Raw genomic sequence first — 26,578 nt, 5'->3', positions numbered from 1 at the left:
AAGACCCCTAATGTAAGCGAAGAGGAGGAGGCCCAGCTCCTGTTGCAAATAGAAAAGGCAATGCTAGTTTGGGGCAAGTGATAAAATGGGATTTTAATTACCTGTATTGACTGGGGCAATAGTACTGCCAGGCAGTAAATCGGGAACAATGTTAATAAACTTGCTGGCACGACAACTTTATGTCACAGTTGTTGAGGAGCCAACCAGGAACCTGCTATACTGGATCTAAGTGATCTCTAATGGCCCAGAACGTATAGCAAATGTGGCAAGTGGTTGAACCCCTGGGTAATAGTGACCATAATGTTATTTCATTTGATGTTTGGTGCAGGAAACAAATTTTACACGGGGCAACAAAGACAATGAATTTTTGGAAGGCAAAATTTTACCCCCCTAAGGGCAGCGCTTCAGGCATAGATTGGGGCATTATGTTTTCTGATAAACACACAGAGCAGAAATGGTTGTCATTTAAAATGATATTAAATCATTTACTGTTTCAATTTATTCCATTAATAAGAAAAAGTAGAAGTGTAAGAATCCCCCTATTGGCTTAACTCTGAGGTAAAGAAGTTAATAGGGAGAAAAAAGGAAAAGCTTTTAAGAAATATAAGTCAGAGGGGACAGTAGCTCGTTTAATGAATATAACACACTATAACAAGTGTTGTAAACAGCAATCCGGAAGGCAAAGATAGAAAATGAGGAGCGCATCGCGGCCGAGGCAAGACTAACCCCAAAAAGTTTTTTAAGTATATTAATAGTAAAAGATGCAGGTTGAGGGTGTGGCCCCATTGAGTTATTAAATACAATATGGTTACAGCGGGTACCAGAAAGGCAGATGTGCTTAACCATTCTTTTCTTCTGTGTATACAGTAGGGGAGCCAGTGGGCCAAGTCCCACCCAATAGCTCCACTTGGCCTCAGCTCCAACATACAGTGGTTGGCACAGGATATGGTGCTTAAAGGGTTACACACGATAAAATGTAAACAAGGCACCTGGGCCAGATGGATATACACACCTCGGTACTGAGAGAGCTAGGGGCAGAATTGCAGTGGCCCTTGTTTCTGATATTCTCAGACTCGCTTTCATCAGAGTATGGATACTAGGATTGGAAGAAGGCGAATGTCTTCCCATATTTAAAAAGGGAGTAAGATCTCAGCCTGGCAATTATAGGCCTGAAGGTTGACATCCGTGGTGGGCAAGTTATTTGAAGGCTTGTTAAGGATCACATTCAAATTATTGTAGTGGAGAATGGCATATGAGCAGTAATCAGCAGGCTTTATGAAAGGCAGGTCATGTCAGACTAATTTAATTGCTTTTATTGATGAGGAAAGTAAGAAGCTGGAAGTGGGGCGGCAGTAGTGGGACAGTTGGGGAGGCAGTAGTGGACCAGTGGGGATGCAAGATATTAAACTATTTGGATTTTGCCAAAGCATTTGATACCGTTCCCCCACAAACGACTGCTTTCATACGCTAAGTCTATTGTCTTATGAAGTCGTTTGCCATGATAGAACTGGCTACAGGATCGGGTACAGAGGGGGGTTGTTAATGGCACATTTCTACTTGGCAGTAAGGTTTCTCATGGGGTCCCTCAGGTTCTGTACTGGGTCCACTTTTTGTTAATTTGTTCATAAATGACTTAGGGGAGGGTATTATGGTAATGTATCAGTGTTTGCAGATGACACAAAACTCTGCAGACCAGTCATTCTATCAGGATGTGACATCCCTGCAGCAGGATCTTGGCCAACTGGCAATCTGGGCAGCTAAGTGGCAGATGAGATTTAATGTGGATAAATGTAAGGTCATGCACCTGGGATGTAAAATATGCCAAGCCCCGTATACCCTTAATGGGGACTGCACTAGGCAAATCCATAATGGAAGAGAGCTTGGAAGTCCTTGTAGATAATAAACTTGGCTGTAGCAAGCAATGCCAGGCAGCAGCTGCAAGGGCAAACAGGGTTTTGAGCTGTATTAAAATGGGGTAATAGATTCACGGGGAGGAGGGGGTTATTCTTCCCCTTTACAGAAGCGCTGGTAAGGCCCCATCTAGAATATGCTGTTCAGTTTGGTCTCCAGTGCTCAAACGGGACATTAACTGAGTTAGAGAGGGTCCAGGAAGGGCAACTAAGCTGGTAAAGGGCATGGAAAGTCTCAGTTATGGGGGAAGGCTGGCCCAGTTGGGTCTGTTTACACTGGAGAAGAGGCGCTTAAGAGGTGACATGATAACTATGTATAATATATAAGGGATCATATAATAACCTCTCTAATGTTTTATTTACCAGTAGGTCCTTCCAACGGGCACCGAGGGCACCCACTCCCGTTTAGAGAAGGGAGGTTCCATTTAAATATTCAGAAAGGATTTTTATAGTGAGAGCTGTGAAGTTGTGGGGTCCCCCCTCCCCGAATCAGTTGTTGCTGGCTGATACATTATATAGCTTTAATATAGGGGCTGGATGGATTCTTAGCAAGTGAGGGAATACAGGGATATGGAGATAGCTCTTAGTACAGTGAGGGAATACAAGGGTAAGGGGAGATAGCTCTCAGTACAAGTGAGGGAATACAGGGGTATGGGAGATAGCTCTCAGTACAAGTGAGGAATACAGGGGTAGGGGGGATAGCTCTCAGTACAGTGAGGGAATACAGGGGTAGGGGGCGATGAGGCCTCTCAGTACAAGTGAGGGAATACAGGGGTAGGGGGGATAGCTCTCAGTACAAGTGAGGAATACAGGGTAGGGGGAATAGCTCTCAGTACAGTGAGGGAATACAGGGGTAGGGGAGATAGCTCTCAGTACAAGTGAGGGAATACAGGGGTAGGGGGGATAGCTCTCAAGTACAAGTGAGGGAATACAGGGTAGGGGAGATAGCTCTCAGTACAAGTAAGGGAATACAGGGGTAGGGGAGTAGCTCTCGTACAAGTGAGGGATACAGGGTAGGGGAGATAGCTCTCAGTACAAGTAAGGGAATACAGGGGTAGGGGAGATAGCTCTCAGTACAAGTGAGGGAATACAGGGGTATGGGAGATAGCTCTCAGTACAAGTGAGGGAATACAGGGGTATGGGAGATAGCTCTCAGTACAAGTGAGGGAATACAGGGTTATGGAGATAGCTCTCAGTACAAGTGAGGGAATACAGGGGTAGGGGGGATAGCTCTCAGTACAAGTGAGGGAATACAGGGGTAATGGGGGATAGCTCTCAGTACAAGTGAGGGAATACAGGGGTATGGGAGATAGCTCTGCAGTACAAGTGAGGGAATACAGGGGTAGGGGAGATAGCTCTCAGTACAAGTGAGGGAATACAGGGGTAGGGGAGATAGCTCTCAGTACAAGTGAGGGAATACAGGGGTAGGGGAGATAGCTCTCAGTACAAGTGAGGGAATACAGGGGTAGGGGGGATAGCTCTCAGTAACAAGTGAGGGAATACAGGGGTAGGGGGGGATAGCTCTCAGTAACAAGTGAAGGGAATACAGGGGTAGGGGGGGATAGCTCTCAGTACAAGTGAGGGAATACAGGGGTAGGGGAGATAGCTCTCAGTACAAGTGAGGGAATACAGGGTTATGGGAGATAGCCTCCAGTACAAGGTGAGGGAATACAGGGGTAGGGGGGGATAGCTCTCAGTACAAGTGAGGGAAATACAGGGGTAGGGGGATAGCTCTCAGTACAAGTGAGGGATACAGGGGTAGGGGAGATAGCTCTCAGTACAAGTGAGGGAACTACAGGGGTATGGGAGATAGCTCTCAGTACAAGTGAGGGAAACAGGGGTAGGGGAGATAGCTCTCAATACAAGTGAGGGATACAGGGGTAGGGGAGATAGCTCTCAGTACAAGTGAGGGAATACAGGGGTAGGGGAGATAGCTCTCAGTACAAGTGAGGGAATACAGGGGTAGGGGGGATAGCTCTCAGTACAAGTGAGGGAATACAGGGGTAGGGGGGATAGCTCTCAGTACAAGTGAGGGAATACAGGGGTAGGGGGGATAGCTCTCAGTACAAGTGAGGGAATACAGGGGTAGGGGAGATAGCTCTCAGTACAAGTGAGGGAATACAGGGTATGGGAGATAGCTCTCAGTACAAGTGAGGGAATACAGGGGTAGGGGGATAGCTCTCAGTACAAGTGAGGAATACAGGGTTATGGGAGATAGCTCTCAGTACAAGTGAGGGAATACAGGGGTAGGGGAGATAGCTCTCAGTACAAGTGAGGGAATACAGGGTAGGGGGGATAGCTCTCAGTACAAGTGAGGGAATACAGGGGTAGGTAGGATAGCTCTCAGTACAAGTGAGGGAATACAGGGGTAGGGGAGATAGCTCTCAGTACAAGTGAGGGAATACAGGGTTATGGGAGATAGCTCTCAGTACAAGTGAGGGAATACAGGGGTAGGGGGGATAGCTCTCAGTACAAGTGAGGGAATACAGGGGTAGGGGGGATAGCTCTCAGTACAAGTGAGGGAATACAGGGGTAGGGGGGATAGCTCTCAGTACAAGTGAGGGAATACAGGGGTAGGGGAGATAGCTCTCAGTACAAGTGAGGGAATACAGGGGTAGGGGGGATAGCTCTCAGTACAAGTGAGGGAATACAGGGGTAGGGGGGATAGCTCTCAGTACAAGTGAGGGAATACAGGGTTATGGGTGATAGCTCTCAGTACAAGTGAGGGAATACAGGGGTAGGGGGGATAGCTCTCAGTACAAGTAAGGGAATACAGGGGTAGGGGGGATAGCTCTCAGTACAAGTGAGGGAATACAGGGGTAGGGGGATAGCTCTCAGTACAAGTGAGGGAATACAGGGGTAGGGGAGATAGCTCTCAGTACAAGTGAGGGAATACAGGGGTAGGGGAGATAGCTCTCAGTACAAGTGAGGGAATACAGGGGTATGGGAGATAGCTCTCAGTACAAGTGAGGGAATACAGGGGTATGGGAGATAGCTCTCAGTACAAGTGAGGGAATACAGGGGTAGGGGAGATAGCTCTCAGTACAAGTGAGGGAATACAGGGGTAGGGGGGATAGCTCTCAGTACAAGTGAGGGAATACAGGGTAGGGGAGATAGCTCTCAGTACAAGTGAGGGAATACAGGGTTATGGGTGATAGCTCTCAGTACAAGTGAGGGAATACAGGGGTAGGGGGATAGCTCTCAGTACAAGTGAGGGAATACAGGGGTAGGGGGATAGCTCTCAGTACAAGTGAGGGAATACAGGGGTAGGGGGGATAGCTCTCAGTACAAGTGAGGGAATACAGGGGTAGGGGGATAGCTCTCAGTACAAGTGAGGGAATACAGGGGTAGGGGGGATAGCTCTCAGTACAAGTGAGGGAATACAGGGGTAGGGGGATAGCTCTCAGTACAAGTGAGGGAATACAGGGGTAGGGGGATAGCTCTCAGTACAAGTGAGGGAATACAGGGGTAGGGGGATAGCTCTCAGTACAAGTGAGGGAATACAGGGTTATGGGTGATAGCTCTCAGTACAAGTGAGGGAATACAGGGGGTAGGGGGGATAGCTCTCAGTACAAGTGAGGGAATACAGGGGTAGGGGGGATAGCTCTCAGTACAAGTGAGGGAATACAGGGGTAGGGGGGATAGCTCTCAGTACAAGTGAGGGAATACAGGGGTATGGGAGATAGCTCTCAGTACAAGTGAGGGAATACAGGGGTAGGGGGATAGCTCTCAGTACAAGTGAGGGAATACAGGGGTAGGGGGGATAGCTCTCAGTACAAGTAAGGGAATACAGGGGTAGGGGGGATAGCTCTCAGTACAAGTGAGGGAATACAGGGGTAGGGGGGATAGCTCTCAGTACAAGTGAGGGAATACAGGGGTAGGGGAGATACCTCTCAGTACAAGTGAGGGAATACAGGGGTAGGGGAGATAGCTCTCAGTACAAGTGAGGGAATACAGGGTATGGGAGATAGCTCTCAGTACAAGTGAGGGAATACAGGGGTAGGGGAGATAGCTCTCAGTACAAGTGAGGGAATACAGGGGTATGGGAGATAGCTCTCAGTACAAGTGAGGGAATACAGGGGTAGGGGAGATAGCTCTCAGTACAAGTGAGGGAATACAGGGGTATGGGAGATAGCTCTCAGTACAAGTGAGGGAATACAGGGGTAGGGGGATAGCTCTCAGTACAAGTGAGGGAATACAGGGGTAGGGGAGATAGCTCTCAGTACAAGTGAGGGAATACAGGGGTAGGGGGGATAGCTCTCAGTACAAGTGAGGGAATACAGGGGTAGGGGATAGCTCTCAGTACAAGTGAGGGAATACAGGGGTAGGGGGGATAGCTCTCAGTACAAGTGAGGGAATACAGGGGTAGGGGGGATAGCTCTCAGTACAAGTGAGGGAATACAGGGGTAGGGGGGATAGCTCTCAGTACAAGTGAGGGAATACAGGGTTATGGGTGATAGCTCTCAGTACAAGTGAGGGAATAAAGGGGTAGGGGGGATAGCTCTCAGTACAAGTGAGGGAATACAGGGGTAGGGGGATAGCTCTCAGTACAAGTGAGGAATACAGGGGTAGGGGAGATAGCTCTGAGTACAAGTGAGGGAATACAGGGGTAGGGAGATAGCTCTCAGTACAAGTGAGGGAATACAGGGGTAGGGGGGATAGCTCTCAGTACAAGTGAGGGAATACAGGGGTAGGGGGATAGCTCTCAGTACAAGTGAGGGAACACAGGGGTAGGGGGGATAGCTCTCAGTACACGTGAGGGAATACAGGGGTAGGGGGATAGCTCTCAGTACAAGTGAGGGAATACAGGGGTAGGGGGGATAGCTCTCAGTACAAGTGAGGGAATACAGGGTAGGGGGATAGCTCTCAGTACAAGTGAGGGAATACAGGGGTAGGGGGGATAGCTCTCAGTACAAGTGAGGGAATACAGGGGTAGGGGGGATAGCTCTCAGTACAAGTGAGGGAATACAGGGGTAGGGGGGATAGCTCTCAGTACAAGTGAGGGAATACAGGGGTATGGGGATAGCTCTCAGTACAAGTGAGGGAATACAGGGGTAGGGGAGATAGCTCTCAGTACAAGTGAGGGAATACAGGGTAGGGGAGATAGCTCTCAGTACAAGTGAGGGAATACAGGGGTAGGGGAGATAGCTCTCAGTACAAGTGAGGGAATACAGGGGTATGGGAGATAGCTCTCAGTACAAGTGAGGGAATACAGGGGTAGGGGGGGATAGCTCTCAGTACAAGTGAGGGAATACAGGGGTATGGGGGATAGCTCTCAGTACAAGTGAGGGAATACAGGGGTATGGGAGATAGCTCTCAGTACAAGTGAGGGAATACAGGGGTAGGGGGGATAGCTCTCAGTACAAGTGAGGGAATACAGGGGTATGGGAGATAGCTCTCAGTACAAGTGAGGGAATACAGGGGTAGGGGGGATAGCTCTCAGTACAAGTGAGGGAATACAGGGTAGGGGAGATAGCTCTCAGTACAAGTGAGGGAATACAGGGGTAGGGGAGATAGCTCTCAGTACAAGTGAGGGAATACAGGGGTAGGGGGGGATAGCTCTCAGTACAAGTGAGGGAATACAGGGGTAGGGGAGATAGCTCTCAGTACAAGTGAGGGAATACAGGGGTAGGGGAGATAGCTCTCAGTACAAGTGAGGGAATACAGGGGTATGGGGGATAGCTCTCAGTACAAGTGAGGGAATACAGGGGTAGGGGAGATAGCTCTCAGTACAAGTGAGGGAATACAGGGGTAGGGGAGATAGCTCTCAGTACAAGTGAGGGAATACAGGGGTAGGGGGGATAGCTCTCAGTACAAGTGAGGGAATACAGGGGTAGGGGAGATAGCTCTCAGTACAAGTGAGGGAATACAGGGGTATGGGAGATAGCTCTCAGTACAAGTGAGGGAATACAGGGGTAGGGGGGATAGCTCTCAGTACAAGTGAGGGAATACAGGGGTATGGGAGATAGCTCTCAGTACAAGTGAGGGAATACAGGGGTAGGGGGGATAGCTCTCAGTACAAGTGAGGGAATACAGGGGTAGGGGGATAGCTCTCAGTACAAGTGAGGGAATACAGGGGTATGGGGGATAGCTCTCAGTACAAGTGAGGGAATACAGGGGTAGGGGAGATAGCTCTCAGTACAAGTGAGGAATACAGGGGTAGGGGAGATAGCTCTCAGTACAAGTGAGGGAATACAGGGGTAGGGGGGATAGCTCTCAGTACAAGTGAGGGAATACAGGGGTAGGGGGGATAGCTCTCAGTACAAGTGAGGGAATACAGGGGTATGGGAGATAGCTCTCAGTACAAGTGAGGGAATACAGGGGTAGGGGGGATAGCTCTCAGTACAAGTGAGGAATACAGGGGTAGGGGAGATAGCTCTCAGTACAAGTGAGGGAATACAGGGGTAGGGGGGATAGCTCTCAGTACAAGTGAGGGAATACAGGGGTAGGGGAGATAGCTCTCAGTACAAGTGAGGGAATACAGGGGTAGGGGAGATAGCTCTCAGTACAAGTGAGGGAATACAGGGGTATGGGAGATAGCTCTCAGTACAAGTGAGGGAATACAGGGGTAGGGGGATAGCTCTCAGTACAAGTGAGGGAATACAGGGTAGGGGGGATAGCTCTCAGTACAAGTGAGGGAATACAGGGGTAGGGGAGATAGCTCTCAGTACAAGTGAGGGAATACAGGGGTAGGGGAGATAGCTCTCAGTACAAGTGAGGGAATACAGGGGTATGGGAGATAGCTCTCAGTACAAGTGAGGGAATACAGGGGTAGGGGAGATAGCTCTCAGTACAAGTGAGGGAATACAGGGGTAGGGGAGATAGCTCTCAGTACAAGTGAGGGAATACAGGGGTAGGGGAGATAGCTCTCAGTACAAGTGAGGGAATACAGGGGTAGGGGAGATAGCTCTCAGTACAAGTGAGGGAATACAGGGTTATGGGTGATAGCTCTCAGTACAAGTGAGGGAATACAGGGGTAGGGGGGATAGCTCTCAGTACAAGTGAGGGAATACAGGGGTAGGGGGATAGCTCTCAGTACAAGTGAGGGAATACAGGGGTAGGGGGGATAGCTCTCAGTACAAGTGAGGGAATACAGGGGTAGGGGGGATAGCTCTCAGTACAAGTGAGGGAATACAGGGGTAGGGGGGATAGCTCTCAGTACAAGTGAGGGAATACAGGGTTATGGGTGATAGCTCTCAGTACAAGTGAGGGAATAAAGGGGTAGGGGGATAGCTCTCAGTACAAGTGAGGGAATACAGGGGTAGGGGGATAGCTCTCAGTACAAGTGAGGGAATACAGGGGTATGGGGGATAGCTCTCAGTACAAGTGAGGGAATACAGGGGTAGGGGATAGCTCTCAGTACAAGTGAGGGAATACAGGGGTATGGGAGATAGCTCTCAGTACAAGTGAGGGAATACAGGGGTAGGGGAGATAGCTCTCAGTACAAGTGAGGGAATACAGGGGTAGGGGGGATAGCTCTCAGTACAAGTGAGGGAATACAGGGGTAGGGGGATAGCTCTCAGTACAAGTGAGGGAATACAGGGGTATGGGAGATAGCTCTCAGTACAAGTGAGGGAATACAGGGGTAGGGGAGATAGCTCTCAGTACAAGTGAGGGAATACAGGGGTAGGGGAGATAGCTCTCAGTACAAGTGAGGGAATACAGGGTAGGGGGGATAGCTCTCAGTACAAGTGAGGGAATACAGGGGTAGGGGGATAGCTCTCAGTACAAGTGAGGGAATACAGGGGTAGGGGGGATAGCTCTCAGTACAAGTGAGGGAATACAGGGGTAGGGGGGATAGCTCTCAGTACAAGTGAGGGAATACAGGGGTAGGGGGATAGCTCTCAGTACAAGTGAGGAATACAGGGGTAGGGGGGATAGCTCTCAGTACAAGTGAGGGAATACAGGGGTAGGGGGGATAGCTCTCAGTACAAGTGAGGGAATACAGGGGTATGGGGGATAGCTCTCAGTACAAGTGAGGGAATACAGGGGTAGGGGAGATAGCTCTCAGTACAAGTGAGGGAATACAGGGGTAGGGGAGATAGCTCTCAGTACAAGTGAGGGAATACAGGGGTAGGGGAGATAGCTCTCAGTACAAGTGAGGGAATACAGGGGTATGGGGGATAGCTCTCAGTACAAGTGAGGGAATACAGGGGTAGGGGAGATAGCTCTCAGTACAAGTGAGGGAATACAGGGGTAGGGGGGGATAGCTCTCAGTACAAGTGAGGGAATACAGGGGTAGGGGAGATAGCTCTCAGTACAAGTGAGGGAATACAGGGGTATGGGAGATAGCTCTCAGTACAAGTGAGGGAATACAGGGGTAGGGGGGATAGCTCTCAGTACAAGTGAGGGAATACAGGGGTATGGGAGATAGCTCTCAGTACAAGTGAGGGAATACAGGGGTAGGGGGGATAGCTCTCAGTACAAGTGAGGGAATACAGGGGTAGGGGAGATAGCTCTCAGTACAAGTGAGGGAATACAGGGGTAGGGGAGATAGCTCTCAGTACAAGTGAGGGAATACAGGGGTAGGGGGGATAGCTCTCAGTACAAGTGAGGGAATACAGGGGTATGGGAGATAGCTCTCAGTACAAGTGAGGGAATACAGGGGTATGGGAGATAGCTCTCAGTACAAGTGAGGGAATACAGGGGTAGGGGGGATAGCTCTCAGTACAAGTGAGGGAATACAGGGGTAGGGGAGATAGCTCTCCAGTACAAGTGAGGGAATACAGGGGTAGGGGAGATAGCTCTCAGTACAAGTGAGGGAATACAGGGGTATGGGAGATAGCTCTCAGTACAAGTGAGGGAATACAGGGGTAGGGGAGATAGCTCTCAGTACAAGTGAGGGAATACAGGGGTAGGGGAGATAGCTCTCAGTACAAGTGAGGGAATACAGGGGTAGGGGAGATAGCTCTCAGTACAAGTGAGGGAATACAGGGGTAGGGGAGATAGCTCTCAGTACAAGTGAGGGAATACAGGGTTATGGGTGATAGCTCTCAGTACAAGTGAGGGAATACAGGGGTAGGGGGGATAGCTCTCAGTACAAGTGAGGGAATACAGGGGTAGGGGGATAGCTCTCAGTACAAGTGAGGGAATACAGGGGTAGGGGGGATAGCTCTCAGTACAAGTGAGGGAATACAGGGGTAGGGGGGATAGCTCTCAGTACAAGTGAGGGAATACAGGGGTAGGGGGGATAGCTCTCAGTACAAGTGAGGGAATACAGGGTTATGGGTGATAGCTCTCAGTACAAGTGAGGGAATAAAGGGGTAGGGGGGATAGCTCTCAGTACAAGTGAGGGAATACAGGGGTAGGGGGATAGCTCTCAGTACAAGTGAGGGAATACAGGGGTATGGGGGATAGCTCTCAGTACAAGTGAGGGAATACAGGGGTAGGGGGGATAGCTCTCAGTACAAGTGAGGGAATACAGGGGTATGGGAGATAGCTCTCAGTACAAGTGAGGGAATACAGGGGTAGGGGAGATAGCTCTCAGTACAAGTGAGGGAATACAGGGGTAGGGGGATAGCTCTCAGTACAAGTGAGGGAATACAGGGGTAGGGGGGATAGCTCTCAGTACAAGTGAGGGAATACAGGGGTATGGAGATAGCTCTCAGTACAAGTGAGGGAATACAGGGGTAGGGGAGATAGCTCTCAGTACAAGTGAGGGAATACAGGGGTAGGGGAGATAGCTCTCAGTACAAGTGAGGGAATACAGGGGTAGGGGGGATAGCTCTCAGTACAAGTGAGGGAATACAGGGTAGGGGGGATAGCTCTCAGTACAAGTGAGGGAATACAGGGGTAGGGGGGATAGCTCTCAGTACAAGTGAGGGAATACAGGGGTAGGGGGATAGCTCTCAGTACAAGTGAGGGAATACAGGGGTAGGGGGGATAGCTCTCAGTACAAGTGAGGGAATACAGGGGTAGGGGGATAGCTCTCAGTACAAGTGAGGGAATACAGGGGTAGGGGGATAGCTCTCAGTACAAGTGAGGGAATACAGGGGTATGGGGGATAGCTCTCAGTACAAGTGAGGGAATACAGGGGTAGGGGAGATAGCTCTCAGTACAAGTGAGGGAATACAGGGGTAGGGGAGATAGCTCTCAGTACAAGTGAGGGAATACAGGGGTAGGGGAGATAGCTCTCAGTACAAGTGAGGGAATACAGGGGTATGGGGGATAGCTCTCAGTACAAGTGAGGGAATACAGGGGTAGGGGAGATAGCTCTCAGTACAAGTGAGGGAATACAGGGGTAGGGGGGATAGCTCTCAGTACAAGTGAGGGAATACAGGGGTAGGGGAGATAGCTCTCAGTACAAGTGAGGGAATACAGGGGTATGGGAGATAGCTCTCAGTACAAGTGAGGGAATACAGGGGTAGGGGGGATAGCTCTCAGTACAAGTGAGGGAATACAGGGGTATGGGAGATAGCTCTCAGTACAAGTGAGGGAATACAGGGGTAGGGGGATAGCTCTCAGTACAAGTGAGGGAATACAGGGGTAGGGGAGATAGCTCTCAGTACAAGTGAGGGAATACAGGGGTAGGGGAGATAGCTCTCAGTACAAGTGAGGGAATACAGGGGTAGGGGGGATAGCTCTCAGTACAAGTGAGGGAATACAGGGGTATGGGAGATAGCTCTCAGTACAAGTGAGGGAATACAGGGGTATGGGAGATAGCTCTCAGTACAAGTGAGGGAATACAGGGGTAGGGGGGATAGCTCTCAGTACAAGTGAGGGAATACAGGGGTAGGGGAGATAGCTCTCAGTACAAGTGAGGGAATACAGGGGTAGGGGGATAGCTCTCAGTACAAGTGAGGGAATACAGGGGTAGGGGAGATAGCTCTCAGTACAAGTGAGGGAATACAGGGGTAGGGGGATAGCTCTCAGTACAAGTGAGGGAATACAGGGGTAGGGGAGATAGCTCTCAGTACAAGTGAGGGAATACAGGGGTAGGGGAGATAGCTCTCAGTACAAGTGAGGGAATACAGGGGTAGGGGAGATAGCTCTCAGTACAAGTGAGGGAATACAGGGGTATGGGAGATAGCTCTCAGTACAAGTGAGGGAATACAGGGGTAGGGGGATAGCTCTCAGTACAAGTGAGGGAATACAGGGGTAGGGGGGATAGCTCTCAGTACAAGTGAGGGAATACAGGGGTAGGGAGATAGCTCTCAGTACAAGTGAGGGAATACAGGGTAGGGGGATAGCTCTCAGTACAAGTGAGGGAATACAGGGGTAGGGGATAGCTCTCAGTACAAGTGAATACAGGGAATACAAGTGAGGGAATACAGGGGTAGGGGGGATAGCTCTCAGTACAAGTGAGGGAATACAGGGGTAGGGGGGATAGCTCTCAGTACAAGTGAGGGAATACAGGGGTAGGGGGGATAGCTCTCAGTACAAGTGAGGGAATACAGGGGTAGGGGGGATAGCTCTCAGTACAAGTGAGGGAATACAGGGGTAGGGGAGATAGCTCTCAGTACAAGTGAGGGAATACAGGGGTAGGGGAGATAGCTCTCAGTACAAGTGAGGGAATACAGGGGTAGGGGGGATAGCTCTCAGTACAAGTGAGGGAATACAGGGGTAGGGGGGATAGCTCTCAGTACAAGTGAGGGAATACAGGGGTAGGGGGGATAGCTCTCAGTACAAGTGAGGGAATACAGGGGTAGGGGAGATAGCTCTCAGTACAAGTGAGGGAATACAGGGGTAGGGGAGATAGCTCTCAGTACACGTTGCCCCAGGGACTGGCCCGATTGCCATCTTGGGGTCAGGAAGGATTTTTTTCCCCTCTGCGGCAAATTAGAGAGGCTTCAGATGGGGTTTTTTGCCTTCCTCTGGATCAACTAGTAGTTAGGCAGGTTATATATAGGCATTATGGTTGAACGTGATGGACGTATGTCTTTTTTCAACCCAACTTACTATGTTACAAGCAGGGAATAGAATAACTAGTCTAGCCATGGGCTGAACTACCAATCCCACAATCCCCTGTTAAACTTCCCTCTAATGATGCAATGTCTCCCAATCAACACTTTCCCTTTCCTGCCAAGAATGGGCCCCTCAGTGCTTCCCCTCAGGCTGCAGGGGGGCCTTGGTACCAAATGGGAGAGGAATTCACTTATGGTGGGTGGGTTGGGCTTGGAGCTGCCACAGAAACTGCACTGACTCAGTAGCAAAGTGTCCCTGGGAATCAGCTCATGTGTTGGGAACAACAAGGTAACACTGCTCCTTTAGTGCCACCATTAGTGCAGCCCCGCTCCCTTACTCACCTCTTTCCCACACTGCTCTGCTGCCTGTAGCTGTGAGGGAGGGAACTGAGGAGCTGGGACACTCACTCATTGGCTGGGAGGGGAATGTGGGCGGGACAGAGAGCGGCGGAGAAGAATGATTGGATCAGTGAGCACAAGGGTGGGAGAATGAGTTAGGGACAGAGGGAAAACTCACAGACTGCAGAGTTAGGGACAGAGGGAAAACTCACAGACTGCAGAGTTAGGGACAGAGGGAAAACTCACAGACTGCAGAGTTAGGGACAGAGGGAAAACTCACAGACTGCAGAGTTAGGGACAGAGGGAAAACTCACAGACTGCAGAGTTAGGGACAGAGGGAAAACTCACAGACTGCAGAGTTAGGGACAGAGGGAAAACTCACAGATAGTTGTGTAAGTGTAGGAATAACTGAGCTTTTCATGATATTAACCCCTTCAGGGTTGCCAGGCTGATGGTGTTTCTGCCACACTGGGCTAACAGGCTACAGCTCAGGCAGGTTTTCAGTACAAATGCACCAAGGTATGGATTCAGGCTAGTTCTTGGAGCCCTTAAACAATATTTCCCAATCTTATGTGCTAATTTTTCAAGTGGTGCAGTCTGTTAACTCTGTTTCCCTGGAGCCCGATGCTTAGCAACACATGGAAAACTGTACCAACACTCCAATCCAGTAATTGTGCCAATAACCTTCTTGTTTATTGGGATCTCTGCACATAACAGTTTGGGGGGGGGGGGGGGGTTTGTAGTTTGGAAACTCACCAATGTTCCCTTTTCCCACCTAGTGTACCTGGCCTGCCTCTCCCTATGCATGCTGGGTAATGTAGTTTTTGTGTAACAGTTTGCCTACTGCCAAGGTTACTGTAAAACTACAATACCCAGCATGCAATGGGACTGACTAGTGTAGAATGAAGCTCCCTATTTCCCCCTCTTTGCTGCTGTTCCAGCCTCTCCATCCCAAACTCCCTGCACTGCCCCCTTCTTCCTGCTGCACCTGCTGTGTGATTGTACTACTGTGTCATGTGATGTGGGGGCTGCCATTCGCTGCTGCACTTCCTCCCTAAACTAGAACTCTCAGGGTGCCTTGGGGCTGCTGGGAGTTGTAGTTCAAACAGCCCTTCCCTTTCCTTGAAGTCCTTTCATTTGTTTCGCAACGTTTTCAAAACATCACAGGAACAATTCATATACTAAATATATTAATCATTAAACTTATAAAAGATATCAGGACAAAGTGCACTAATAGATCCTTACACTGTTGGTATTAGTGGGGCTTCTACTGGTTTCACTGCTTTATTACTGCTAAATGGATATTGTCTCTAATTACACAAGGAAGTGACATCACCAATGATGCTACATGTGCGTGCCTTTTAACCCTTTCACCGCCAGCCATTTTGGTCAAAGCGGAACTTGTATTGCCAGACAGTTTTTGAACATTTTGCACTTTAGGGGCCTTTCCTCGGGGGGGACTTTTAGTTTACCCAGGAAAACAATATATCGTTTTTTTCAGGACAACCTAAGCTTTCAAAATAGGGTAGAATTTTTGTGTAATTCCAATTCTGTAACAAGATATGGGCTTCTAAATGTCTAAAAATAAAAAAATTCTATAATATAAACACATATACCAGAAACAAAAATTATTTTATGCACGAATATAAAACTGATTTGGAAAGTCCCATGTCTCCTGAACGTGCCGATACCAAATATATATAGTTTTATGGGGATTTCCCATGTGTATAGGTCACAAACTCCCGGCAGGACACTACCAAATCCCCAAAGTGCTGCCCCAGAAAGCTGCATACTTTACATTTCAAGGCCAAAAATTCCACTAACAGAACGTTTATCCCAGAAAATGATACATTTTTGGAAAGAACAGATTCTGAGGAATCCAAAATAGGCCCAACTGTCTGTCTGCTCCAAACTATCAAGTCACAATGCTTTCCTAAAGTTATTGGTTTTTATCAAAATTTTTGAAATTTTTAAAAAATTGCTTCAAAGCTTCGAGTCTATAGAATCTTATGTAAGAAATTGCTCACCTTGGGGGCCACTATTTGTGTTATATACGTATGTGTTTGTGGCTTTATACATATTTATGGGTTATACAGTTTATGGGGGAGTTCTGATTACTATAAACCAGTTGCCCAAGTCTCACCCAAAGTCAAATCTCCATATCAAAGGGTATTTCTGGGGATGGGGGTGGGACAGTGCGGCTGCTACAGGAGCTGGAAATTACTGTATGGGAGAAGCCTTCTCAACAGTTACTGAAAATGGGCTGGGTGTGGCTCTTATCAACCCCATCTGATCAGTTGGTATGTGGGGCAGTGGCTGAAAAGGTCTATAAAATGTGGACTGGATAGTGGTCAAGGGAGAAGCACCTGGGGAAAAGTACCTGGGAGGAGCACCTGGGGAGAAGCACCTGGGGAGAAGCACCTGGGGAGAAGCACCTGGGGAGAAGCACCTGGGCAGAAGCACCTGGGCAGAAGCACCTGGGAGGAGCACCTGGGAGGAGCACCTGGGGAGAAGCACCTGGGAGGAGCACCTGGGGAGAAGCACCTGGGAGGAGCACCTGGGGAGAAGTACCTGGGGAGAAGCACCTGGGGAGAAGCAGTGTACATCATATAATATTTATATATAAAAATCTTACAGTTATCTCCTACAGGTCATAAAGTAACCAGATAAAATCCCCTAAATATGAACGCCAGGGGTCCCCTGAACAGTTTGATGCCCAATATGTATAGGTTTAGCTAAGTATGTGGCATGTAGGAGCCCCAATGGGAACCCCCATATGTACTGTCATTTCAGCTCCTGCAAAATCAACACATTTACATCCTTTATGTGGTACAAGAAAGTACATTCACCCCAGAAAGCCATATATTTTTGGAAAGTGCACATCCCCCCGAATCTATAATGGGTACCCGTGTCTTTCTACTCCAAAGTACCAAGCCGTAAAGCTTTCCTAAGTTTACCAATTTTTATGACATTTCAGAAAATCGCCTAAAAATGTTACAATTTGCCGTGTTTATCTCACACAATTTCTTGCGTACAAAGGCAAATCACTCCAAATAGGAACACCTAAGGTCTACTGAACAGTTTGATGCCCAATATGTATAGATATACCCAAGTCTGTGGTATGTACTGACCCCAAAATGAAAATAGCGCATAAGGATTTCTCACCTGCAAACTCAGCTTTTGCACACAGAGCCCCCTGTCAGTGTATTATGTGCCGTAACCCCCCCCTAACTATACAGAGCCCCCTGTCAGTGTATTATGTGCCGTAACCCCCCTAACTATACAGAGCCCCCTGTCAGTGTATTATGTGCCGTAACCCCCCCTAACTATACAGAGCCCCCTGTCAGCGTATTATGTGCTGTAACCCCCCTAACTATACAGAGCCCCCTGTCAGTGTATTATGTGCCGTAACCCCCCTAACTATACAGAGCCCCCTGTCAGCGTATTACATGCCGTAACCCCCCCTAACTATACAGAAACCCCCGAAAAACCATATAATTTTGGAAAGTACACATTCCGTTGAATTCAAAAAAGGTAAAGTTATTTTTGTACACCAAAGTTACACACGGCAAAGCTACGCTAAAACCAGATCAGGAACACTAACAGGGATAAAAATGCAATAAAACCACATGCTGCTTCTGCAGAGAGAATCTTTAACTGTGAAACAGTGTGTGAGGCACGCCATTGGCGGTTAAAGAATCTCCCTTTGTATAACGAGTGTAACCCTTTCTTGGCACACTCACTCCTGTTGGGCTGTATACTTGTTTAAACAGGTAATGGGGTCCCCCTTGCAAATAGTGAAAGGTACTGGGAAGTGGGATTTAGCGCAGAGCCTCCAGGGGATTCCCACTAGGGAAATAATCACACACAGTTTGTAGCAAATATCAACTTTATATAACTGGGTGTAAAGGTAAAATAATTATAACAGGCAAACAGTAATAACCCTGCTTTGGGAAACCGGGATGGGTTTAGCCACTACTGGCTCAGTCTCTCTGGGGGCTCAGTCCCACACTCCCCTCCTGGAGGAAATACCCTTTCCCAGTTCAGTCCCTTCCCCAGAGTTCCCCCAGGTAGCGCTACCTGCCCCAAAGTACCTCTCCCTTTGGAATAGGCAGTTGCTCCCATGTAGCCCCGAGAAACACCTGCCCTCCCCCAGGGGCCACACACGGAGACTCTATACCTTTATCCTCATATGGGTCACTCACGGGGGATCCGCAGGGAGTAAAGGCATCTAACAGCAGTGTAGCGGATCTCTCTTTACAGGCTGGCACTCAGCAGAGTTCCCTTCAGCCTTTACACACTCACTGCTTACTGGTTGGTCTCTCTGTCTCAACTCCGGCCCCTTTATAAGCTGCTGGGCCCGCCCCTGATTCCAAACCTAGGCACCTCCTCTCTCCCAACAGTGCACTGGGGCATCCAGCCAATCGGGTTCCTCCCCCGTCTGTAGCTGGGCTGGATGATGTCACAGAGAGAGAAACAGGAAAGAGTTCTCTGATCCCCTACACAAATTTACGTTTTTTGTCATTGTGAAAGTATTTTTATACTACAGTTCAATGCAAATCATTTTCCTCATTTAAAACAATAAAATTGCTTCTCCCCTGTGCAAGTTCTTTGATGACGATATATATGGGATTTTGTTGAAAAACATTTCCCATGTTCAGGACAAAAAAAAAAGTCTCTCCCCTGTGTGAGTTCTATAAGGAATTTTCAGGTTTGGGTGGTCTTAAAAACATTTGCCACATTCACAACATCAAAATGGTTTCTCCTGTGTGAGTCTTTTGATGACGATTAAGTTTAGATCGATAGGAAAAACATTTCCCACATTCAGAACATGATAATGATTTCTCCCCTGTGTGGGATCTATAATGAATTGTCAGGTTGGATTGCTGTGAAAAACATTTTCCACACTCAGAACATGAAAATGGTTTCTCCCCTGTGTGAGTCCTTTGATGCCGATTAAGTTTAGATCGATAGGAAAAACATTTCCCACATTCTGAACATGATAATGGTTTCTTCCTTGTGTGGGTTCTATAATGAATTTTCAGGTCAGATTGCTGTGAAAAACATTCCCCACATTCACAACATGAAAATGGTTTCTCCCCTGTGTGGGTTCTTTGATGCGTTTTAAGGTGGGATTGGGCTGAAAAATATTCCCCACATTCAGAACAAGAAAATGGTTTCTCTCTTTTGTGAGTTCTCTGGTGTTTATCAAAGTCTCTCTTATTACTAAAGTGTATCTGACACTCATTGCAGCTGTATTTCCTACGTAATGTATTTTCTGTTATGTGAGATTTATGTGGAGATTGGTGGGAATTTTCATCATCAGTATCATCCATCATTTGTAAGGTATTCAGGCTGCTCCCCATGATAGGAGTATTTGTTCCCTGTATCTGTTCTGTAAGGGGATTAATGCTGCAATCTGATTGGTTTCCCCCTTCCCATGAAGCCGCCTCCTCTTTAATCCCATTGGCCGGTGGGGGCTGTTCCGCTGGAGAAACATCAGGGTTTGTGAGATTCCCATCATTATTACAACATAAAGTTGCTTCCGTATGTGCTGTAACATCGCTCCCATCTTTATACTCACAGGCTGCTAAAGGGAAGGATAGAGATCAGAGATATATCTGAGGGAAATAACTTGGATTTTGTCATTATATTTTTCAGGGAAATACATGATTTTAAGGAGTCGGATTGGGTTCGGCCAGGAGGTTGGATTCCTGCTGAAAAGCCCAATCCTGCCTGAATCCTGAACCAAATCCTGGATTCGGTGCCTCTCTAATTATTTCTGACAATAAGCAAATAGATATAGGGAGCCATAGGGTTAACACTCACTTATGGCGGGTAAGTTCTGTATAAAGGGCACATAAATCCCCCAGTGCCCCCTATAAAGACACCCCAAGGCAGGGGAGTTAGGAGATGAAAGTATACAAATATGCTGTATATGTGAAGTATAAAATATAAGCCTAATATGCCATCTTGTAACATCCCAAGGGCCTGACAGTGCTGATTGGCTAAGAACCTACATGCACTTTGCTATTTGCTCAGCTATAACCACAGAGTCACAGACAGTTGTAAAAGGGGCAGTTATATACTGTTGGGATAAGGCAAACTGTCATCTATAAATGGCTGAGACTTTCAGGGACTCACTGGAAGCTGTTAGTGACACATTTCAGTTGCTGTTCTGTGTTGGTGAAGCTCCCACACGGCTCTGGGTTTGATTAATAAATAACTTGATATACTGAGAACCTTGTCTCAGGGGCTTGTTGGGTAATAAGGTTCCGGTCGGTCAAAATGAGCCCCATTATTGGGTGACTGTCCCGACGTGGCGCCGACTGCTGGCCAATGGGAGGAACAGAAGTAAGTGACCCTGCAGAAGCCTCTGGGTGAGTATATCTGTTATATGTCGTTTTTATCAACTCTGTTATCTGCCCCCAACATTCTGTCTGTGTCTGATTCTCATAGTAATATCCTTTACATCTTGTATTGGTTACAGTTAAATACAATCCCATACTGAGACAAAGCTAGAATTTAACACAAAGAGTGTATGTTGAGAAGAGTCCCTGACTGTTGTGTGTACTGTGTGACTGGCGCTGCCCCAAGCTGGGACTTAAAGCAGAAGGAAAGGCTAATAAAGAGTTAATCCCAAGCTGCAGGCATACCTTCAGTTCTCTCAATAGTGCCCTTAAGTCTCTCCATATTTCTCCCATTCAGATGATCAGAAGCCAAACAGGAAGAAAAAACGCTGAGCTGTGTAAAGAAAGTTCCCATGATGCCTCACTCCTGCACAGACACCCAGACCAACTGAACATGCTCAGTTTGTAAGACTATGAGTCAGCTTCCTGCTGATTGGCTAAGATCCACATTCCTAAGGGGGGGGTGTGAATTCTTACCATTCTTAAGGGAGGGGGGAGAAGCAGAGAGGAGAGAGCTGAAAGCTGCCTACCTATAACCCCTGGCTGGTGCCCCTGTTAGGAGAGAACAGCCCCAGCCCGGGGTAGCTGTAGCGAGCGCTTCCTCCTTCCGGCTTTGCTCACGCACAGTAGTGTGAAAAAGCTGAACTTTAACAGAGAAGTCGGCTTTTCTGATCATCTGAACAGGAGAAATATGGGGAGACTTAAGGGCACTATTGAGAGAAAGGAAGGTATGCCTGCAGCTTGGGGTTATTTATATGAACTGATTATTATAGAGTAACGGCAGCTGTTTGTATCAGGATCTATTTGAACTTTTTAGCAAGGGAATGACTGATTATTGGTCCCCCCCCCAGGCCCCTCTATAGCTCCTCCCCCCAGCAGTTGCACCAAGTTTAACCCTTTGTGCTAAATAAATGTACCTCCCTGCTAGTTGTTTATTTAAGTCGGGCACAGAAGAGACATGACTAAATATATGTTACTACTGACTTTCCATGTGCCTCTTAAACGGCCTGATATCCTGCATTCTATGCTCTGTATATGATAGAAACCATTACTCACCCAGTGGGCGGAGCTGCTGGGGCTCCTCCTCCTCCTTTATCCCTTCCCTGTAAAGGGCCTTGTTTCCTTTTATATACTCCCACTCCTCCAAGGAAAAATAGATGGAAACATCCTCACACCTTATGGCAACCTGGCACACACAATGTTACAGTCATCCCCCAGCCAGAGAAAGGGATTATCATACACTGTTACTAAACAATAAGGGGGGATTGGGGGGCCGCACCCACCTCTCCAGTCAGCAGCTGGATGATGTTGGAGATGAGTTCCAGGATCTTCTTGTCATTTTCCTTCTGTATGACGGAGCCAGGGGCATGCAGGGCCCCCAAACCCACAGTTGGGCTCTTCTTCTTAGGGATGACGTAGCCCTATGTATTGAGAGGGAGAGAGAATGATGAGTGTGTAACGCAGCAGAGAGACCCCCTTTGTACAGACAGACAGTCTCTTCTCACTGTGCCACTCACAGTGCCCCCCTCACCTCTCCAGTCAGCAGATAGATAATCTCCAGTGTGAGATTCAGGATTCTCTCCTTCCGCTCCTCATTTTTATCCTTCTTCCCCATCACTGGGTCACTCGCTTCCTCCCACATTCCCATTGGCTCCTTGTGGGAGGGAGGGGCCTGGAAGTGGAATTAAGCACTTACACGTTTCTATAGGGGATTATTCCCAGCAATATCCCCCAAAACAATTCCAAGCAGGGAATAGAATAACTAGTCTAGCCATGGGCTGAACTACCAATCCCACAATCCCCTGTTAAACTTCCCTCTAATGATGCAATGTCTGCCAATCAACACTTTCCCTTTCCTGCCAAGAATGGGCCCCTCAGTGCTTCCCCTCAGGCTGCAGGGGGGCCTTGGTACCAAATGGGAGAGGAATTCACTTATGGTGGGTGGGTTGGGCTTGGAGCTGCCACAGAAACTGCACTGACTCAGTAGCAAAGTGTCCCTGGGAATCAGCTCATGTGTTGGGAACAACAAGGTAACACTGCTCCTTTAGTGCCACCATTAGTGCAGCCCCGCTCCCTTACTCACCTCTTTCCCACACTGCTCTGCTGCCTGTAGCTGTGAGGGAGGGAACTGAGGAGCTGGGACACTCACTCATTGGCTGGGAGGGGAATGTGGGCGGGACAGAGAGCGGCAGAGAAGAATGATTGGATCAGTGAGCACAAGGGCGGGAGAATGAGTTAGGGACAGAGGGAAAACTCACAGACTGCAGAGTTAGGGACAGAGGGAAAACTCACAGACTGCAGAGTTAGGGACAGAGGGAAAACTCACAGACAGTTGTGTAAGTGTAGGAATAACTGAGCTTTTCATGATATTAACCCCTTCAGGGTTGCCAGGCTGATGGTGTTTCTGCCACACTGGGCTAACAGGCTACAGCTCAGGCAGGTTTTCAGTACAAATGCACCAAGGTATGGATTCAGGCTAGTTCTTGGAGCCATTAAACAATATTCCCCAAAACATAAAGTGGTGCAGTCTGTATTGGGATCTCTGCACATAACAGTTTGGGGGGGGGGGGGGGGGGGCTCTGCAGGTTTGTAGTTTGGAAACTCACCAATGTTCCCTTTTCCCACCTAGTGTACCTGGCCTGCCTCTCCCTATGCATGCTGGGTAATGTAGTTTTTGTGTAACAGTTTGCCTACTGCCAAGGTTACTGTAAAACTACAATACCCAGCATGCAATGGGACTGACTAGTGTAGAATGAAGCTCCCTATTTCCCCCTCTTTGCTGCTGTTCCAGCCTCTCCATCCCAAACTCCCTGCACTGCCCCCTTCTTCCTGCTGCACCTGCTGTGTGATTGTACTACTGTGTCATGTGATGTGGGGGCTGCCATTCGCTGCTGCACTTCCTCCCTAAACTAGAACTCTCAGGGTGCCTTGGGGCTGCTGGGAGTTGTAGTTCAAACAGCCCTTCCCTTCCCGTCCTTTCATTTGTTTCGCAACGTTTTCAAAATATCACAGGAACAATTCATATACTAAATATATTAATCATTAAATTTATAAAAGATATCAGGACAAAGTGCACTAATAGATCCTTACACTGTTGGTATTAGTGGGGCTTCTACTGGTTTCACTGCTTTATTACTGCTATATGGATATTGTCTCTAATTACACAAGGAAGTGACATCACCAATGATGCTTAACCCCTTCACTACCAGCCGTTTCGGTCAAAGTGGAACTTGTATTGCCAGACAGTTTTTGAACATTTTGCACTTTAGGGGCCTTTCCTCGGGGGGGACTTTTAGTTTACCCAGGAAAACAATATATCATTTTTTTCAGGACAACCTAAGCTTTCAAAATAGGGTATTTTTGTGTAATTCCAATTCTGTAACAAGATATGGGCTTCTAAATGTCTAAAAATGCAAAAAACATCTAATTTTCCATAATATAAACACATATACTAGAAACAAAAATTATTTTATGCACGAAAATACAACTGATTTGGAAAGTCCCATGTCTCCTGAACGTGCCGATACCAAATATATATAGTTTTATGGGGATTTCCCACGTGTATAGGCCACAAACTCCCGGCAGGACACTACCAAATCCCCAAAGCGCTGCCCCAGAAAGCTGCATACTTTACATATCAAGGCCAAAAACTCCACTGACAGAAGGTTTATCCCAGAAAATTATACATTTTTGGAAAGAACAGATTCTGAGGAATCCAAAATAGGCCCAACTGTCTGTCTGCTCCAAACTATCAAGTCACAATGCTTTCCTAAAGTTATTGGTTTTTATCAAAATTTGTGACATTTTTAAAAAATCGCTTCAAAGCTTCCAGTCTATAGAATCTTATGTAAGAAATTGCTCACCTTGGGGGCCACTATTTGTGTTATATACGTATGTGTTTGTGGCTTTATACATATTTATGGGTTATACAGTTTATGGGGGAGTTCTGATTACTATAAACCAGTTGCCCAAGTCTCACCCAAAGCCAAATCTCCATATCAAAGGGTATTTCTGGGGATGGGGGTGGGACAGTGCGGCTGCTACAGGAGCCGGAAATCTCATTACTGTATGGGAGAAGCCTTCTCAACAGTTACTGAACAATGGGCTGGGTGTGGCTCTTATCAACCCCATCTGATCAGTTGGTATGTGGGGCAGTGGCTGAAATGGTGTATAAATGTGCTCTGGATAGTAGTCAGGGAGGAGCACCGGGGGAGAAGCACCTGGGGAGGAGCACCGGGGGAGGAGCACCTGGAGAGGAGCACCTGGGGAGGAGCACCTGGGGAGGAACACCTGGGGAGGAGCACCTGGGAGAAGCACCTGGGGAGAAGCACCTGGGGAGGAGCACCTGGGAAGGAGCACCTGGAGAGGAGCACCTGGAGGAAGCAGTGTACATCATATAATATTTATATATAAAAATCTTACACTTATCTCCTACAGGCCATAAAGTTACCAGATAAAAACCCCTAAATATGAACGCCCCCTGTCAGCGTATTATGTGCCGTAACCCCCCTAACTATACAGAGCCCCCTGTCAGTGTATTATGTGCCGTAACCCCCCCTAACTATACAGAGCCCCCTGTCAGTGTATTATGTGCCGTAACCCCCCCTAACTATACAGAGCCCCCTGTCAGTGTATTATGTGCCGTAACCCCCCCTAACTATACAGAGCCCCCTGTCAGTGTATTATGTGCCGTAACCCCCCCTAACTATACAGAGCCCCCTGTCAGTGTATTATGTGCCGTAACCCCCCTAACTATACAGAGACCCCTGTCAGTGTATTATGTGCCGTAACCCCCCTAACTATACAGAGCCCCCTGTCAGTGTATTATGTGCCGTAACCCCCCTAACTATACAGAGCCCCCTGTCAGTGTATTATGTGCCGTAACCCCCCCTAACTATACAGAGCCCCCTGTCAGTGTATTATGTGCCGTAACCCCCCCTAACTATACAGAGCCCCCTGTCAGTGTATTATGTGCCGTAACCCCCCCTAACTATACAGAGCCCCCTGTCAGTGTATTATGTGCCGTAACCCCCCCTAACTATACAGAGCCCCCTGTCAGTGTATTATGTGCCGTAACCCCCCCTAACTATACAGAGCCCCCTGTCAGTGTATTATGTGCCGTAACCCCCCTAACTATACAGAGCCCCCTGTCAGTGTATTATGTGCCGTAACCCCCCTAACTATACAGAGCCCCCTGTCAGTGTATTATGTGCCGTAACCCCCCTAACTATACAGAGCCCCCTGTCAGTGTATTATGTGCCGTAACCCCCCCTAACTATACAGAGCCCCCTGTCAGTGTATTTTGTGCCGTAACCCCCCTAACTATACAGAGCCCCTGTCAGTGTATTATGTGCCGTAACCCCCCCCTAACTATACAGAGCCCCCTGTCAGTGTATTATGTGCCGTAACCCCCCCTAACTATACAGAGACCCCTGTCAGCGTATTATGTGCCATAACCCCCCTAACTATATAGAGACCCCTGTCAGCGTATTATGTGCCGTAACTCCCCTAACTATACAGAGCCCCCTGTCAGTGTATTATGTGCCGTAACCCCCCTAACTATACAGAGCCCCCTGTCAGTGTATTATGTGCCGTAACCCCCCTAACTATACAGAGCCCCCTGTCAGTGTATTATGTGCCGTAACCCCCCCTAACTATACAGAGACCCCTGTCAGCGTATTATGTGCCGTAACCCCCCTAACTATATAGAGACCCCTGTCAGCGTATTATGTGCCGTAACCCCCCCTAACTATACAGAGCCCCCTGTCAGTGTATTATGTGCCGTAACCCCCCCTAACTATACAGAGCCCCCTGTCAGTGTATTATGTTCCGTAACCCCCCCTAACTATACAGAGCCCCCTGTCAGCATATTATGTGCCGTAACCCCCCTAACTATACAGAGCCCCCTGTCAGTGTATTATGTGCAGTAACCCCCCCACTATACAGAAACCCCCGGAAAACCATATAATTTTGGAAAGTACACATTCCGTTGAATTCAAAATAGGTAAAGTTATTT

At 48.1% G+C, this 26,578-nt stretch overlaps 2 protein-coding genes across 2 annotated transcripts in view; one reads left to right on the top strand and one right to left on the bottom strand.

Annotated features, from left to right (window-relative positions):
• Nucleotides 1-26,578, top strand: part of h2ac14 (H2A clustered histone 14) — a 1,193,713-nt gene that overhangs the window by 533,773 nt on the left and 633,362 nt on the right.
• On the bottom strand, nucleotides 18,024-22,210 carry LOC116407565 (oocyte zinc finger protein XlCOF7.1-like). The gene is made up of 4 exons (XM_031893061.1): nucleotides 22,094-22,210; nucleotides 21,846-21,983; nucleotides 21,619-21,748; nucleotides 18,024-19,742 (listed from the first exon to the last, which is right to left on the bottom strand). Exons 1-4 carry the CDS (start codon nucleotides 22,208-22,210, stop codon nucleotides 18,895-18,897), a joined length of 1,233 nt encoding a protein of 410 aa, XP_031748921.1. The 3' UTR covers nucleotides 18,024-18,894.

This window comes from Xenopus tropicalis, chromosome 9 (genome assembly GCF_000004195.4).
Source record: "Xenopus tropicalis strain Nigerian chromosome 9, UCB_Xtro_10.0, whole genome shotgun sequence".
In the NCBI taxonomy this organism is placed as follows: Eukaryota; Metazoa; Chordata; class Amphibia; order Anura; family Pipidae; genus Xenopus; species Xenopus tropicalis.
Note: the sequence above shows the minus strand (reverse complement) of the source record. Positions and strands in the feature narration are given on the sequence as shown.